Source organism: Oryctolagus cuniculus, chromosome 7 (assembly GCF_964237555.1).
Source record: "Oryctolagus cuniculus chromosome 7, mOryCun1.1, whole genome shotgun sequence".
Lineage (NCBI taxonomy): Eukaryota > Metazoa > Chordata > Mammalia > Lagomorpha > Leporidae > Oryctolagus > Oryctolagus cuniculus.
Window position 1 is genome coordinate 111,987,487 of NC_091438.1, and position 17,951 is coordinate 112,005,437.

At 42.3% G+C, this 17,951-nt stretch overlaps 1 protein-coding gene and 1 long non-coding RNA gene across 8 annotated transcripts in view; one reads left to right on the forward strand and one right to left on the reverse strand.

Moving 5' to 3' along the window:
* NFIA (nuclear factor I A) overlaps positions 1-3,496 on the reverse strand; it is a 601,241-nt gene extending 597,745 nt beyond the window's left edge. For 2 of the 7 annotated variants that reach the window (XM_051857696.2, XM_070078408.1), the window contains exon 1: positions 3,342-3,496. In XM_051857696.2, the coding sequence (XP_051713656.1) occupies positions 3,342-3,437 (96 nt within the window). In that variant the 5' untranslated portion in view covers positions 3,438-3,496. The remainder of the gene's footprint in view (positions 1-3,341) is intronic. The other 5 variants (XM_070078402.1, XM_070078405.1, XM_051857695.2 and 2 more) reach the window with 5 other exon arrangements.
* LOC103350166 (uncharacterized) lies at positions 752-16,819 on the forward strand. Its single transcript, XR_007924050.2, has 6 exons — positions 752-881; positions 9,960-10,000; positions 13,533-13,726; positions 14,163-14,337; positions 15,484-15,571; positions 16,681-16,819. It is a non-coding gene; the product is annotated as an uncharacterized lncRNA (long non-coding RNA).
* Positions 16,820-17,951: the final 1,132 nt, after the last annotated feature.

Below are 17,951 nucleotides of genomic sequence, written 5' to 3' on the forward strand. Positions count from 1 at the left end.
AGTTGATACGTAATATCTATTTCTTGATTTGCATGATTAAAGCATTAGAGAAATGGCTCAGATATCAAAAGATTCCTTGTAAGTGGCAGTGCCAAAGGTAATTACTGTTAAAATTGTACACGCTGGAACGCTGGCCGCTTGTTACCTTCCCAGTTGTTTACAACTCCATGGGATTGAATGAAAGTTTCCATTTGACTTTCGAATATCTAGACCCCTTTCTTGCTTCACTTTGACATAAAAATGGATTTATCATTTCTTAAATCCTACATCCCTCAAGGCTTCAATGAAATGAAATGAAATAAAATAAAACAACGGACAGAGATGGCCCTTTTCAGTATAACTGATCCTTAAATAATAGTAGCCTTTTTAAGAGACAGCTAAAATTTTTGCTTGAAAAGAATGAAAAGATTTATGTAGTCAACTGACTTGTAGTTAGTTATCAAAAAGTGCAGTTAAACCCTACTGCAAGCTGGAGTGAGTTATAAGGGTGGGGGAGTGGGAAGGAGAGAGAAAGAAAGAGAAGAGGTTGTTATTCTCAGTCTTTTATTAACCAGTTTCTTTCATCCTACTGTGTCTTTCTTACTTAGAAACATAAAAATGATCTGGGGCTCTTGTCCATTCTCACCTAAAATTCCCGAGTAGGTAATGACTGACTACAACCTGGTTCGACATATGCCCCCAAACTAAAACAAACAAACTCATTTGCCATACAAATTGTTTACGATTCATTAAAAAGCAAAATTGCATATCCCCATGCTGGCAGCTGAGGCCGAGCCTCCCGGGCGGAGGGGGCATTCACTGAGTCGCCTTTGTATGCTCGGAGCGCCAAGCCGGAGGTTCCCACTCTGAGCCGGAGTCTGTGCAGCCAGATGACGCATGAGGTAATTTTAAAGCTTTATTTGCCTTTAGTGTGAAACTCGGATCTTGTACTGTCCTTTGGTTAAAGAACCATATCAGCCAGGGGAAGTTTAAGGTTTTTTTTTTTTTTTTTTTTTTTTTTTTTTTTCCAGTTGGGGAAAATTGTTGAGAGTAGAGACATAGGGTCTGGAGGGAGAGGGACTGAGTGCTATTCAAGGAAGGCGATCTAAGGGAAAATGGGAAATTTGTTTTATTTTAATTAGTCCTCTTTCCTTGTCATCAAAGTTCTCAATTTCCCATCAATAACAGGAAATTTACATTAGAATTATTTGTAACTGACAGATCTAAAATGCTATGGGATGTTGTCACCTTTAAGGGAAATTAAAAAATCGATGTATTCCCTATGGTAACTTCTACAACTTCTTCAAAGAGTGCTCTGATTTCTCACCCTTTTCAAAGCAAAGATCTAGAAGCAGTGAAGTTGGAAGAAACTGTAGTGTGCAGCTTAAACAGCAGCATGTGAGCATTGAGCATTGTTTATTTTTAGTCAACTGCATTGCCAAATGTTTCCACCACTTTATATGTTATATTCCCGGCGGTAAAACATCTGTAAAATAATTTTAAGTGAAAAGCAACTCCCAAGTAAACTTTATAAAAAAGAAATTACAGTTTCCAAGTAGAAAGAACAAAAAAAAAAAAAAAAAAAGAGAAGCATTTGGTGAACTTTGCAAGAAAAAAAAAGATGACACAATTTGCCATAAAAAGTAACAGTCTATAAAATCATGAACTTTTGAAATACAAGGAAATAGAATGTCTCACCCAGAACATGACATCAGCACTGTTTTTTTTTTTCTCTGAACGCTTACAACCTGACTTAGAAAATAATAGCCAAACCAATCAGTCTGCTCGTTACTAGTGTTTAACAAGCTGCATAAGGTGAAGCGATAGGCAACATCATAGCACACAAGTAAACCTTTTTTGCTGGCAGAAGCTCCAATGGGAAAATAAGTGCCCTGAATAAAAGTTCAGGGTCGAAGTGAATAGTCTCCTGCTTGTCTAATTAGCTAAAAAGCTGCATGTAACACTGTCCCAACATCACTAGTAAAGTTTCTAGTGTCTAGTTGAGAAATTGCAAGTTCAAACACACATGTACACACATACCCACAACCACTTTAACTCAAGAGTCCTTGGAATGGACACACTGCATCCAAGCAGCAGCCGAAGGGAATCCTGCAGGAGCTCACTTTTAACAGTCTTTCAGTCCTCCGCATTGCTAAAACTTGCCAAAATGATCCCACCATTGGTCCAGGAAGGGGAAAATGGAACGCTTTCTGCAGATCCCCCAACGAAATCGACCACGCTCTGTTTTGTAATTCCATTCGCCAGTCTCCCCTTCAACATCTCTCTCTCTCTCTCTTTTCTTAAACTGATATCTATGTGAAATGAGCTGAAGTTCACGGTCCACTTAGGAAAGGATAATACATTCATTGTCCTGGCAGCAAACTTTTTTTTCACTCCCTGGAAGAATTCACGCTTGCAGCAAGAATAATAATTACGGAAAACTAGAAATGCAGTGCTAACGAATTAATCCTTAACGGACACCACCCTAACGAGGGCAGTGATGATTTGAGGACTCTCCTCCTCCCAGGACTTGCATCTCCTGTGACAATGAGCTATTGTGCATCCTCCCAACTCGCTCTACCTCTTATAGATCCAAGATGTCAAAGGTTGTCTGGCCTGGTTGACCATGACATGTGAGTTAACTCATTCTGCAGCGGCGCGGTAGAACTTGATTAAAACTTTATTTGTACTCAGAGTAACCCAAAGACAGCATGTGTGCGTCTCTTTCCACACAGAGCTAGAGTTCCTAAGAGACCGAAGACCTTCTCTGACATAAACAAAGTTAGATGAGAACTCGGGGTGCCCTGCTGGAAGACAGGGAAGGGGGGACCTAGAGTTCTCCCACAGGTGATTTCAGGCATTCCAATAAATGGAGCAGGACCACAATTCACGGAGGGCTTGCTTCTACCTAGTGCCCACCACACGTCCACAGAAAAATACCGCAGTCAAGGAAAGCATGCACCCCACAATCTCTGAAAACAAAAGTAAAGGGGATGTGACACTTGAGAGAGGGAGCAAGACAAATCTTTCATCTTTTTATCCGAGACTGGCTTGGCTGATATACCAACCTCCACCATAAAACTTCTGATACTCTTAAAAAAGAAAAAAAAAAAAAAAACGAAAAGAAAAGAAAAAGAAAACTCCAGATAGTGTCCCATGGAAAACCAGGGCGGGCATTCCTGGGAGTTCCAGCCGCAGAGTGGCAGAGAGAATGGCAAGAGGAGGCAGTGTGAGGCCGCCTCGCTGAAGAGTGTGAAAAAAATCAAATGTGAATTTGATGAATGTGAGGTCTGGGACATTTTGTCAAAGAGGGAGGGAAAGTAGAAAAGAAAAAAAAAAAAGCAGCCCGGCTGCCAACTCACCATCCACCAAGTTCTGGCCGAGATGTCGTAGCAGAGCTGCCATTTGATGGAGCCGTCGGAAGCTTTCCCTGCCATTACGCTGTCAGCAAGCTTCATCTGATGCTAACTCACGGGAGATAAGACACCTAATTGAGAAAACATTTGCAGTGGCATGTGGGGCAACATGTAGTCCGGTCCATACCATATGGAATCATGGGTAAAAAAAAAAATCTCCTTGACAATGAACCAATCTCTCACAGACCCAGTGGCAAGGTGAAGTGGAGATGAAAAGTCTTCTGCTCCTAGCACTGTCTTCTCCTCTCTCCTTTTTAAAAAACTAGAGCCCACTGCTACACATCAAAGGGAGGTGGTTAAAATTAGGGCTTCATCACTCAGATGATTTTGGTCTGCAAGGTTTTTCCTTTCCTTCCAACAACCACCCCCCCCCCCTTTTTTTTAAGGAGAATAAAGAGATTTAATAGGACAAAGGCAGGTAGTGGACTGCGGAGGGAGATCGCCACAGGCTATTAGCCTAAAATTTCTGCTTGACAGATGGAACTGCTTAGAGACTATCATGCAATGTTTTGGGCTTTTTCCCCCCTCACCGCCCCCCTCCCATTCGACTTTAAGTCTGATTCAGTATCTGTTTTTCACAGCCACTTTTTTCAAGAACGTGAGCTGTGCATTAAAAAAAAAATGTTTAGTTCAGTTTTGCTGTCTTACACATCTCCGCTGGAAGCAAAGCAAAAAGTCTAAAACTAAATCTGGGAACAGCTGAGCAGGTTTTCCAAGGAGTAAAAAAAAATTTGTAGGGGAAAAATATTTCTCCTTCTTTACGTTGTGTTTGAAAAAGCAATTTACTAGTTAATTTGGTGGTGAAGGAGCGTAAACATGAGATGACAACGTTCAAGTCCCTTGATTTTTGGTATTGGTATTTTTTGGCATTGTGTTTAGATGGGTATTTTCATGTGTGTAAATAAATACATTCCTGGTATTTCACAAGTTCTAATCTAGGCTAGGCTAGACAACAGCTCTATATTTTTGACATGTTTTAAAAAATTAATCCTGTACTTTTCCATTCTTTGTAAATAAAGTAATTGGTCATTATCAATTCAGTTTAACACAATTCAGGCTGAACTTGACATGAATACTTCCTTAATCAGGGAAAATCATTTCTGATTTCCTTACTGTAACTTAGCTGTCTTCTTTACAGGGATTTTTTTTTTAAACAACACATCCTTTTTTAGCATGAAAAAAATAAACTCACAAAAAGGAACTACCAATAAGAATGACCATAAAAACATGTCTGTTTTTTTAAAGTGAGGAACATCCAGACAACTGCTGGATTTCAGGTCATTTTATTGAGGATTAAGGAAGGCGAGAGAATGACTTGTCTTTTGTTGTATTTTGTTCTTTCAACCTGTGTGACATTAGGAACTGCAGAAACTGGGTGTGGGATATGTGGAAATTCTCTGTGCTGCCTTCATCACTTTTTTTTTTGTCTAAAACTACTGTAAATTAAAAAAATATTTTTTAAGAACAAGAGGGTACTGAATGCATTCTAATATTTTCTGACTATAAGCACTTCTTTGATCTCCAAGAAGCTAGCAGTGAAATTCCAGTTCTCCATGATATGGATCTTCAACATAGACACTCCAGATCATGGGGGTTGAGGGTAGGTTTCTACCATTATTCCTGAGGGCAGTTGAACTGTGATTACTTAAAAAGTTGTGCATTTAGAACCCAACTATATTTTAGACAGTATTATTTAGATTTATTCAGAATATATTTTAAGTTCTAAGGAGGTTAAGTTCGGTGGTATTTGCTTTTCTGATTCTGACTTATTTATTTTAGCCATGTAACATCATAGTTGTATAGTAAATAGCTGTTTTAATTAAAATAATTTCATTAAAGCAAACCTCATTCAGTCGCAGCAGAGGTATTTTCCAATTTAAAGTATCAGAATGCTTCTGGGAATGAACCACAGATATAATTTTTCTTTTCCTATCGCTCATTTTAATGGGATTTCTTCTACTCATATGGGGGCAGTAGGTGATCTGGAAATTAGTATCAAGTGTAAATATTGCTAGCATTCTTAGGAAATACCTTGTTACCTTGGTGTTGATCACCTGTGTTTTCGGAGGATTCTGCAGGGGAACAGGACACGTTAAAGTCACTGCCTGTGTTCCTGGAGGGGCAAAGGGGCCTGTTCTTGCCAGCCAAAGCATTTATTGCCCACTGTAACTGCATCGCCTTTAAAATGACCTGATCTTTCTTCAGTTTACCATTTAGAGAAAAAAGGAAAAAGTTGGAAATTCTATATAAAATATAAACTATTATTAATCCCCCCCTCCCCAGAAAAGGAAAAAGGGAAAGAAGAAAATAAATGAAATCACATTCTGTCATTGAATCAACCTCTTTTCCCACCCATTCCTACTTGCCTCTGACAAATGGACCAAACCAGTTTCCTTGCTCAAGGCCTCCTCAGCTTTCTCCCAGAGCTTAATGGCATTGGACGTCTTGGACTCGTGTGCAGTTTGGCCCTTTCTTAGTTGGTCTCACAATCTGCCTCTGAACTTGGAGGTGCCTCTTGTCTGAGCCGCTGCATTTCTGAGACTCAGAGCACCCTGTGCGTGGCCATTATTTATGAATGAATGAGGCACTAGGTAAACTGGAGTCCAGATTTCACTTTACGAATTAAAGAATCCCTGGGAAGATCTTTACAGGAGATAACACTGTAGTTTTGAAACAACAACAACAACAACAAAAGACATGATAAATATTACTGGTTAATAATGTTTTAAACCCAGAACAATTGGGTGCATTTAACTTTATCATTGTTCTGTAAGAGGCTGGGGGGAGCTGCCCTTCCCTATATAGCAATCAGCCTTTTCACAGTGTGGCCCATTGTTAATAGCCTTAAAACAAGATTAAATAAAACATGTTAAATATTGCAATTATTGTGGGAAATAAAATTATTTGGTGAGCATAATGGGGAGCAATTCAAGCATTTAACATGATCCAGGAAATGCTACTCCAAACAATTGCATTTGCTTTATGCATTTTTCCCCTTTGATTGCTGACAGATGCCTTTTTGGAAACAAACATCTAAATGGTTTGCCTTCAGTCAGGAAAAAAAAATATAACAGAAAGCAGCTACATGTTTTGAATTTAACTTTTGTCATCTGAATACTTCTTCCCACTGCACGTGAATGAATCTGAGACACGAACAGCACCCTCATCAAGGAATAGGCCTATCAGGACTACGCTTTCTTGCTTCCTCTGAGCACATTTTGTCAGAAGTGAGATCCCCCTAGCACAGAAATCAAGTGATGGGAAACATGGCCTGGGTGACGATGGGGAAGCACTAGAAAGGGAACTGTCATTCTTATGATATGATCCCTCAGGCCAGGTGCATGTCCCTTCCCAGCCTCATCCTGGCTGATGTGACTGATGCTCCCCAAGTAAGCTGCATCCTTTGGGGAAACGGGAAGAACTCAGTAGAGCTTGCGTTTGGAGGGGCCCATTTGTATGTTTTGCTGAGGTGCATCTGGGTAAAGGCTTCTAAGATTCTGCTTCCAACAGGTGTATGATACCAAGGAGAGGTTTCTGGTTGTGTTATGTGTTGCTAAAAGGCAACGTGAAATGCAGTAATACTATTTTTTCAGAGGCTGGAGAGAGGAGCAGTTGGGAGCATTGTTTATGAAGTTAAGGTCCCAATCTGGCTCTGTTTCAGTGTAACTTCCCTCAGGTTACTTAACCTTTCTTATTTTCTGTGTCCTATCTTATTCAGTAAAATGAAGATAATCGAAGTTTTATATACATAATTAGAAGTAAAAATGTGCAAACAACATATAGTCCCTGATATGTTATGAGTGCTCACCCAAAGTTACTGTATTTTTGTCTGTATTAATTATTCCTTTACTGAGGAAAGCCTCTTTCTTTTTCCTCCTGTCCTGTCCTCTGAGACTGGGCCAGGCTCCACTTCCCTTTGTTCTTCCATAAGCTGTGCCTTGATCTATTGAAGCTCTCAGTACTCTCTCCTGGAGTCATCCACCTGCCTGTTTGCCTTCCTCCTGGAAAGGATGCCAGGAGCCTCAACCAGGTCTCCCATATAGGTGCAGGTGCCCAAGGACTTGGGCCGTTTTCTGCTGCTTTCCCAGGCACATTAGTGGGGAGCTAGCTTGGAAGTGGAGTGGCTGGGACTCAACCAGCACTCTTTGGGATGTCAGCATTGCAGTTGGAGGCTTAACTCATTATGCCACAGCGCTGGCCCCTGGACCTTGGGAATCTTGAGGGTAGGGACCATATTGTGCTTTTCTGAGTAGTTTATTTTATTTTATTTTATTTAATGAACATAAATTTCCAAAGTACAGCTTATGGATTACAATAGCTCCCCCCCCATAACTTCCCTTCCACCCATAACACTCCCCTCTCCCACTCCCTCTCCCCTTCCAATCACATCAAGATTAATTTTCAATTATCTTTATATACAGAAGATCAATTTAGTATATATTAAATAAAGATTTCAACAGTTTGCACCCACACAGAAACACAAAGTGTAAAATACTATTTGAGTACTAGTTATAGCATTAATTAAACACCTAAGAGTAATTGTGTATTAATTACAGAGTTCAACCAATAGTTTTAAGTAGAACATAAAAAATACTAAAAGGGTAAAGTATGAAGTTCTTTTTTGTTTGTTGTATAGTTTTTTTTTTATTTAATAAATGTGAATTTACAAAGTGCAACTTTTGTATTGTTGTGGCTCCCCCCCCCTCTGTCCTGTGGCCCTCCCCTCTCCCACTCCCTCTCCCATCCCGCCCTTCATCAAGTTTCATTTTCAATTACCTTCATATACTAAAGATCAACTTAGTATATACTAAGCAAGGGTTTCAACAGGCTGTACTCACACAACCGCACAAGGTATAGGGTATTGTTTGACTAGTAGTGTTGTTTTTAAGTTTCATAGTAAAACACATTAAGGACAGAGATCCTACATGGGGAGCATGTACCCAGTGACTCCCATTGTTGATTTAACATTTCGCACTCTTATTTATGACGTCAGCAATCACCCGAGACTCTTGCTATGAGCTGACTAGGCTATGGAAGCCCCTTGAGTTCACCGACTCTGAACTTGTTTAGTCAAGGCCATATCACAGTGGAGGTTCCTTCCTCCCTTCAGAGAACGGTGCCTCTCTCCTTGATGGCCTGTTCCTTCTACTGGGGTCTTGTTCACCAGGATCTTTCATTTAGATTGTTTTTTGCCACCGTGTCATGGCTTTCCATGCCTGTGAGATTCTCATGGACCTTTTATCCAGATCCGAATGTCCCAAGGGTTGATTCTGAGGCAGGAGTGCTGCCATTCTATGAGTCTGTTGTGTGTCCTGTTTCCCCCGCAGGATCATTCTCTCCCTTTTAATTCTATCCTTCATTATTTGCTTACACTGGTCTTATTTGTGAAATCTCATCGACACATACTGAATAGTTTTTTTTTTTTTTTTTTTTGACAGGCAGAGTGGACAATGAGAGAGAGAGACAGAGAGAAAGGTCTTCCTTTGCCGTTGGTTCACCCTCCAATGGCCGCCGCGGCTGGCGCGCTGCGGCCGGCGCACCGCGCTGATCCGATGGCAGGAGCCAGGAGCCAGGAGCCAGGTGCTTTTCCTGGTCTCCCATGGGGTGCAGGGCCCAAGCACCTGGGCCATCCTCCACTGCACTCCCTGGCCACAGCAGAGAGCTGGCCTGGAAGAGGGGCAACCGGGACAGAATCCGGCACCCCAACCGGGACTAGAACCCGGTGTGCTGGTGCCGCTAGGTGGAGGATTAGCCTAGTGAGCCGTGGCGCCGGCCTGAATGGTTTTAAGGTCAAGTGTAGTCCTAGGAAAAGTCTAGGGCTCCCTAAACAGAGAAAGACTAGCACACTGAAAATTTGATTGCATTCTCTTTATATTTATATACAGTCTTGTCTTTTACCTTGACTGAGACTCCTGCCCCTTCTAGTATGTGCCACCAGCCTTGCCATGTTAATGCCCTGACTGTACCCCAGTCAACAGAGACCCCTGGCTCCTTTGTTGTCCAATGACCTTTCTTATCTGTGTCACCTGTTGGTACTTCATATAGATGGATTGTATTATTACTCACCTTTGATGAATATTTCATTCATTCATTCACCTATTTAATAGCAACTTTTGCAGTATAGGCAATTACATTTTTTTCCTCTTTCTTTTCAACTTTTGTTTCCATGCCCATTGGAAATGGGAAACTCTAGAAGAACAACATGATCATGAATGCAGCATGTACTAAGAAGCCACACTCCAAGTAGGTTTTTTTTTTTTTCCCCCAGGTAGGTTCTTACGAGATATGATCTATTATTAACTTAATTTTCAAAATAGAAAGAAATTCATGTTCAAGAGGTGGAGAGACTTGATGAGGGCTGCAGAATTAAGTGACAAAGGAAAGGTTAAAGTCTAGAAACCGTGACTCCAGAGCTTCACAGCTCTGGTGTTGTTTCCTAAACCACGAAAGGAAGAAAAACACTTGTTGTGTGCCTGGCAATTCTTGAGGTGCGTTTGGGCACAGTATGTCATTTAATCTACACATCAAAATCAGGAGGTTGATATTCTTATTTTCAATTTGCAGGTCAGAGTCGAAAACGTAAGAGCCTTGCCTAAAGACACATGGTAAGCAAGGGGAGCAAAATTCAACTCTATGTCTGCTGGATAACAATGCTCTGGGCTTTTCTGCTCCAACCAGCTAGCTTCCAGAAAATATTTTTTATTTCTTTTGTAGAATTGAATGTTGGGCTTAACAAATACGCATGGCCTTGAATCATCAGACTCTTAGATAATAAAATTAGAAATGTATCCTGTTGCTGAGGCTGTAGAGTGCAGTGTAGGATAATGGGTATCTAAGATTGAAAAAAAAGCAAAGCTTGTGTTGAAGAGGGATTATGTACTATTAACATCTAGGTCTTCCTCTCACCTTAATCGGGTGGAAAATCCTAAAATGGTGTTCAAGACATCACTGTCTAACTCCTCAAATGAGTGTGTTCTCACATGGTAGCTTTCTGATAAGAGGAAGAATCAACATGAGGGATAGAAAATCTAGCTCCTTCAAAGCCCAGATAAATGCCAGGATCTTTGGTGGGAGGTTTATCCTTATAGATGCAAGCATCAAAGTCTTCTGCGCAGGTATACCTCGTTACTGGGTGTGAGTGGTGACTTAAATAAACTGGTGTCCCACATCACCTGGCATGGTTTTCTCACTGTATGGCAGAAGGGAATGCTGCAAAGCTGAAAAGGACAGAATGCAAGAAAATACCAGGGGGTCCAGACAGCCCCATCCATTTTAATGATATTCCCAGATATTGCCCAGATTTTTGATCCTGTGTGTGTGTATGTGTGTATGTTTTTTTCTCAAGAAAATATTGATTTTTTTTTCAGCAGAAACTTGCTGGCCATGTCCTGCAAAGAATTAGATTTTTCTTGGTGGCAGTTCTTTTGACTCATTTCCATTTAGAAATTCTTTGGCTTTCCTTTCCTCTGCATTTTCTGTTAGCCAGCTGCCACCCAAGATTGGACTAAACCCTCTGCCCCCTGTTAAAAAAGCGAGAGAGAAAAAGAAAAAACACATACAACACAACCCTCTAATAAGTATATTCACAAGTTCTATGCGAGGCGCTTAAGAAAAGTAAAAGGTTAATATATTCTAACTACATGTTGGGTATAGAATGTCAGATCTGTCAAATTTCATTATAACTTGCTGCTCATTGGAAAAGATTTGATTTCTTCTGCCACTGTCCTACTATGTTCAAGTCACAGACTGCCAGCAGCAGCCCACTGAAGACCACAGGCTGGCAATGAGCGGGCTCGAGTGGGAAACCAGCCGCAAGGACCATCTGTTTCCGATTTCTAGCTGAGCCAAGATGTGCAGTGAAGTGCATTCCATTCACCAGGCCAGCTTCTCCCCTGCTCAAGTTATTAGTGTTACAAGTGAAATTATCTCTTCCAAACAGCGGGGGAGCTATAATCCTTATGGAATCGGACTTTCAAACACACACGCAAACTCACAACACACACACACACACACACACACACACAACATTTAGACAGCTTTTGTTAAAGTTGTGGGAAGATTGCTTGTAAATTTAATTACAGCCTCCACAGGCTTTATAAAGTATGTTTTATTAAGCATGATAACCTCTGAGGCATCAGCGTATACATTGGCCTCATTTAGTCTAATTGAATGATCAAATATCTTTAGGATGCTTTTTGTGGGCATGGTTAAAAATGATAAGAAGGAAGTATTTAAGCCATCTTAAAATGAACTGGCTTTCAAGAGCATAATGGGATTTTAGGAATAATCAAAGGGAGTCTTGCTCTGCTGGGTCTCTTGCAAGTAGACAGTGCTGATGCTGGTTAGCTGGTTATTGATCCCATAGGCCCAATGACCAGGTTCCCCACTTAAGTTGGGAGATCATAATAGGCTGTCTTTGTTATTTGGAATTGACCTGCCTGTCTCAAGACTGATAATTTTTAGAAAAATTTGGAGGTGAAATTGCAAGGCTGATTGTGTGACCATGTGCTAGAAAGAGGGGGAAGGCAGGAGGCCTTAATTAATCCTATAAACATGCACTTAGTAGCAGGTGCTTGCTATTGTGCTGGGTGCTCAAGATGCAAAGAACACACAGGGCCTGCCCTGAAGGAGCTCCAACTCTCATTGAGGAAATAGACATGGCATCCAGCCCTCATGTTGTACCCCAGAACCATGTGGGGTTCTTTTTTTTTTTTTGACAGGCAGAGTGGACAGTGAGAGAGAGAGACAGAGAGAAAGGTCTTCCTTTTGCCGCTGGTTCACCCTCCAGTGGCCGCCGCGGCCAGCGTGCTGCGGCCGGCGCACCGCGCTGATCCGAAGGCAGGAGCCAGGTGCTTCTCCTGGTCTCCCATGCGGGTGCAGGGCCCAAGCACTTGGGCCATCCTCCACTGCACTCCCGGGCCACAGCAGAGAGTTGGCCTGGAAGAGGGGCAACCGGGACAGAATCCGGCGCCCCGACCGGGACTAGAACCTGGTATGCTGGCACTGCAAGGCGAAAGATTAGCCTATTGAGCCATGGCGCCGGCCACCATGTGGGGTTCTAAGCTTTGTTCTTCCACATACTTGCTCCCTGACTCAGGGTTGTCATATCTCCTCTGTGAGCTTCATCTGTAAAATGGGCATGGTGATGGCTGACTTTAGGGACTGTTGCCAGAATTAAGTGAACCATGATCTATGGAAAGGACAAAAGATCCCTCACAGGCACTTAGCAGGTGCTCAATATGTGTTAGTTTCTATTCCCCAAATACTTGAGAACTTTGTGAGCTGTAGCAGGTACCTCTGTGGATGAGTGGCACACTGAATCCAGGGAAGCTGCTTCGTTATTCCTGGCTCACGTCCACCAACCTGGACCACAGGTTTTCCAAGGGCCAAGGCCTGTAGGGGGCACTGTGCAGAGTCAGGAATAATTAAGAGACTAATTCTTCCTTTGGTTCATGGCAAATGAATGATTCTTTCCAAAAATGAATGCTTTTCATAGCAGATATCACATAAATTCATTTAAAACCAGGATACAGGAGTAATACAATCAAGGCCCTTATTTTGCAGGTTATGAAAATGAGGCCCAGCAGACAGAACCTGGAGTCACTGAGCAAGTTAGTGGCAGAGACAGGGCTTCGACTTTAATTTTCAGTGTCTCTGCCACTGGACCAATTATCTCACAGTGTTTGCAGAGCTGTGTCCTGGGTTCTATGACTGAATTGCATTCCAATGCACATGAGCCCCTCCCTCTATTGCTTCTGCTGATTGCATTATACACATAGCAGATAGATCACCATTCTTGACTCAGATTTATAGGCAGAAATAGAGGTCAGCTAGTGCAGTTCCCTTATGAGACAGATGGGAAAGCGAAGGACCAATGTCCCAGTTCAGTGTCCTGAGAGCAAACTTTGAGCCTGGTGGAGACTGGTGTGCAAGCATTTTATTGGGAAGGTCGATGAGCTCAACAACTGCAGGGAAGTAAAGGAAAAAAACTGGGTAGAGGGAGGAATTAAAAAGCAATTCAGTCCCAACAAAGGCTTAGCTAATGCTATAGGGGCCCTGGACCCTGGGGTGGCCTTGTAGAACTTCCTAAACTGGGGAGAATGATTGTGCCTTTGTACTCCTGTGATGACTGACCAGCTACGGAATATGAGCTTTCTTGGAGGAAAAATAGAAACTCTGGGCCAGGCATCTAAGACAAAACCCACAGGGGTTTTCTGCTGAGAACTGTCAGCCACCAATGTTCCTGAGAGCCAGAGGGTCATCTGGATGACCAGCCACAGAATCTATCTGTATCCAGAGAAGTCCATGGCTTCCTTACAAGCACCCACCAGGTGAGTGGAAGATTTGGAACCTGTAATTTATGGTTCATAGCTCTACTTACTTCTCAAGTGGCAGGGGAAGCCTTCATAACCTGTTTGAAGAGAATCTACCCAATAGATTCAGGAGTACCTCTTCTTTAGAAACAGCAGGGATTGGGCAAGGTAGACAGGGCAATGGGGACACTGATGTGCGCTTCCTGGCTTCTTTTTACACTGTCAAGCTATACTCCCCTTTCTTGGCATACACAATAGTTTCGAGAAAGAGTGCAGTAGAGGTTTGCAGTCTGACTCAGCACACATGCAGGCAGATCTCTAGGACTCCCGAGAGTCTCTTGGAAGAAGCATGTGTTGGCATCCCCCTGGGGCCTTGTACCTGTGGAAGGGAGGATTTGGGTGAGGAGAAGCAGAAGGCAGCAGTGGAGTGAAAAATTGGTATTTCTTATTCCAGATGTTTCCATCTCAAAGCAGCTCCCCCATGGAGGACCTGATCAAGAAAAAAAAAAAAAGAACTCCCCAAATCTGAAGCATAGATGGCGTGTGATGATTAAACTCTTTGCTTCAAAGACACACTTTGGAGAACAAACCAACCTCCTGTCATTCCCTACAAAGAGCAAATCTGTTTGGTATGGAGCTCAGAGAAGGCTTTTCACGTTTCCACCCCCTCCTGCCCAGAGCTTTACTGTTTTTCCTTTATGTCCTTAGTTGTGTTCTTTTATTTGCTATAACATTGCTAAAAGCAACCACCTTAATTTTTGAACAATTGCTGTTTCTGTATTTCACTGGCAATGAACAGAAAGCAAATGATGTGAGGGTCCAGGGAATTCTAGTGGGTACCCTTTCCCTGGCCTTGATGGGATAAGTCCAAGGCACCTTTTGCCTTTTTTGTCACTGTTTTGACACAAAGAACAACAGCTTTTACAAGGGATCATGGCCTGTCTTTCAAGAGAATTAGGATGTCCACATCCACTTTTAGCAATTTTTCTTCTAGTTCTCCCCTAATGGCAGGTGCAGGCTCCCCTACTCTCTCTGCTTCCATTCAGAGTTTGTATTTACAATGAAGGGCTTTCATTTGTCTCTTTTCCTGTTTTTTAAATATTCATTTGTATTTAAAGATTTGCTTATATGAAAGGCAGAGCAACAATAAGAAAGGGAGCAGCAGACAGAGAGGAAGAGACACAGAGAGAAAAATTTTTCATCTTCTGGCTCACTCCCCTAAATGCCAGAATAGCCAGGGTTGGGACAGACTGAAGCTAAGAGCCAGGAGGCAGGAGCCAGGGACTCCATCTGAGTCCACCATGTGAGTGGCAAGGGTCTGAGTCCTTGGGCCATCATTCAATGCTTTCCAGGGCATGTCAGCAGAAAGCTGGATAAGAAGCGGAGCATCAGGGACTCAAACCAGCACTCAAATGCAAATGGTGGTTTAACCTGTTGTGCCACAATGCCAGCTCCTTATGGTATGGTGGGAGGAATCATTATGTCCCTAAAGTTGTATTTATGAAATACATGAAGCTTGTATACCTTAAATAAAAGGTTTCTGGGGAAAAATAAAATTTCTAAAATATCTTTAAAAATTTTTCATTTTATTTGAAAGGCTGACAGAGAGAGAAATAGAGGAAGAGATAAAGATCTTTCCTCTGATGGTTCACTCCCCTAATTCCTGCAATAGCCAGGACTGGACCAAGTAGAAGCCAGGAGCCTAAATCTCAATCAAGATCTCCCAAATGGGTGGCAGAGACTAAAGTACTTGAACGTCATCTGTTGCTTCCCAGGATGCATATTAGCAGGAAGCTGGATCAGAAGCAAAGGAGCCAGCACTTGAACCGGGCACTCTGATATGGGATGTGGGCATCCTAAGTGGTGAGTTTACCCATGGCATCAGTCTCCTGCTCCCCTCTCTTTGTCCTACTTTTTCCCGTCTTGCCCTTACTTCCCACATTCTTGAGCTCTTCTTATAGTCCATATACTGTTATAATTACTAAGCAGTTACAATTATAATTAATGCAGAAAATTGTCTTTAAGGCACCATCGTTGGAGCACACAGATAGGCATCCGGCCATTCCAATCCACTGTGATAGACCCTCTACTGGGAACGCAAGTGAAAGGAGAGCAGTAAAGGGCATTTAAATTAACTTGGAGTAGGGTAGCAGAGGCTTGTGTGCATTTTCTCCAGGAAGTAACAACAAAACTTGGCTCGGAGAGTGAAGAGTATGGTGGACACAGGGAGATAGATGTTGGGGGTAGGGTGGTAGCAGGAGTGCTATAGGCCAAAAGCATAACACAGAACAGACTTGAGGGAGAGCCGCATGGTTCCACACTCCTGCAAACTGTCTGATGCACTGGCAATTCTCACGTTCCCTAGCCACTGTATTCTCTGTCAACAGATCTACTGTCTGCCACAATGTTCTAAGTAGCTCATAACTCAAGAATAGTTCCCACCTTTCTAAATGATTGGAAAAAATGAAAAGAATATGCTGTGATATGTAAGACTTATAAGAAATTCACATTTCAGTGTCCATAATACACTTGACAGTTCACTTATGCTTTGTTTATAGCTGCTTTTGCACAATAGTGGCAGAGTGGGGCTGTTATGAGCAGCTGTGTGGTTGAGAAGCTACAATACTCCCTCTCTGGCTCTTTACTGGAAAAGGTTCAGTGCCCCTGGTCTTGAGGATGGGGCTTACCATCTGGGAGCCTAACAATTTTGGATTGAAATCCTGTTTCGACTTCTAGCTGTGTGACCCTCAGTGAATTTAATTTTTTTTAAAAGGCTTATTAATTTACTGGAAAGGCAGAGCTACAGAGAGAGAAGGAGAGACAGAGATCTTCTATCTGCTGGTTCACTCCTCAAATGACCACTAGGGCCAAGGCTGGGCAAGGCTGATGCCAGGAGCCAGAAGCTTCTTCTGGGTCTCTGATGTGGGTTGTAGGAGTCCAAGTATTTGGACCATCTTCTACTGTTTTCCCAGGTGCTTTGGCAGAGAGCTGGATAAGAAGACAGAGCAGCTGGGACTCAAACCGGCATCCAAATGGGATGCTGGCATTGCAAGGTGTGGCTTAACCCATTGCACCACAACACCACACCCCCAACAAGTTTCTTAAACAGCCTATGCCAGTTTTGTTATTTGCACAAGGGTGATAATAACACTTCATAGGCTTGTGAAGATTGAAGATGACATTGACATATAAAGCTCCTGGGAATGGTAAGCACTAATGTGAACTTATTATAAAATATTGATTATTTCAATGATTTGTGCTATTAATCTTTGTGATAAGGTAAATATGATAAGTTTATGACTGACTGTGCTCATTGCCAGACTGACTGCTTTGGGGATTATGTTAAAGCCGTATTTTCTGTTAATAGATCAGTAGGGAAGGGGAGAGATTTGTTCTTGGAAGACAGTGGGAAGCTGTTGCTAGAATGCCTCTCAATAATAACCACAGCTAAAGTCTATTGAATGCCTGCTGTGACACAACATTAAGTACTATTTATATGCATTGCCTAATCTAGTCATCACCTCAAACCTGGGAGCCACAATTGTCACTTCATTTTACACATGAGGAGACTGAAGCTCAGAGAAGGTAAGCAAGTTAACCTAAGTCACACAGCCAGTAGGAGGTAGAGTTATGACTTGAATCTGGGATACTCTGATGTCAAAGCATCTGTCTTAACCACTTGTGCTTGAGCAAACACATGACAAGAATCAGACGCAAGTTTCAGTGCTCACAGCTCTTTCTGGTGGTTGGCCAATTGGAACAATCAGTGTCAGTTAAGTTCTGCAGTGGTGTTGTCATCCAATCAGGAGAATGCTGTTGTAGCCATCTTTATCTGCTCTTTAATTTTTAAAGATTAATTTATTTATATGAAGGTAGAAAGAGGGGGAAGGCAGAGAGAGAGAGGTAAAAAGAGACTGAAAGAGAGAGAGAGAGAGAGAGTGAGAGAGGGAGAGAGAGATCTTCCATCTGATGGTTCACTATCCAAATGGCTGCAACTGCCAGGGCTGAGCCAGACCGAAGCCAGGAGCCTGGAGCTTCAATCAGGTATCCCATGTGAGTGCAGGGGCCCAAGCACTTGGGTCATCCTCCATTGCTTATTCAGGGGCATTAGTAGGGAGCTGGAACAGAAGTGGAGCAGGTGAGTCTTGAACTAGCACCCAAATGGTATGCCAGCATTGTAGATGGTGGCTTAACCTACTACGCCACAGCACCAGCTGCCTTTATTCATTCTTGATTCCACCTC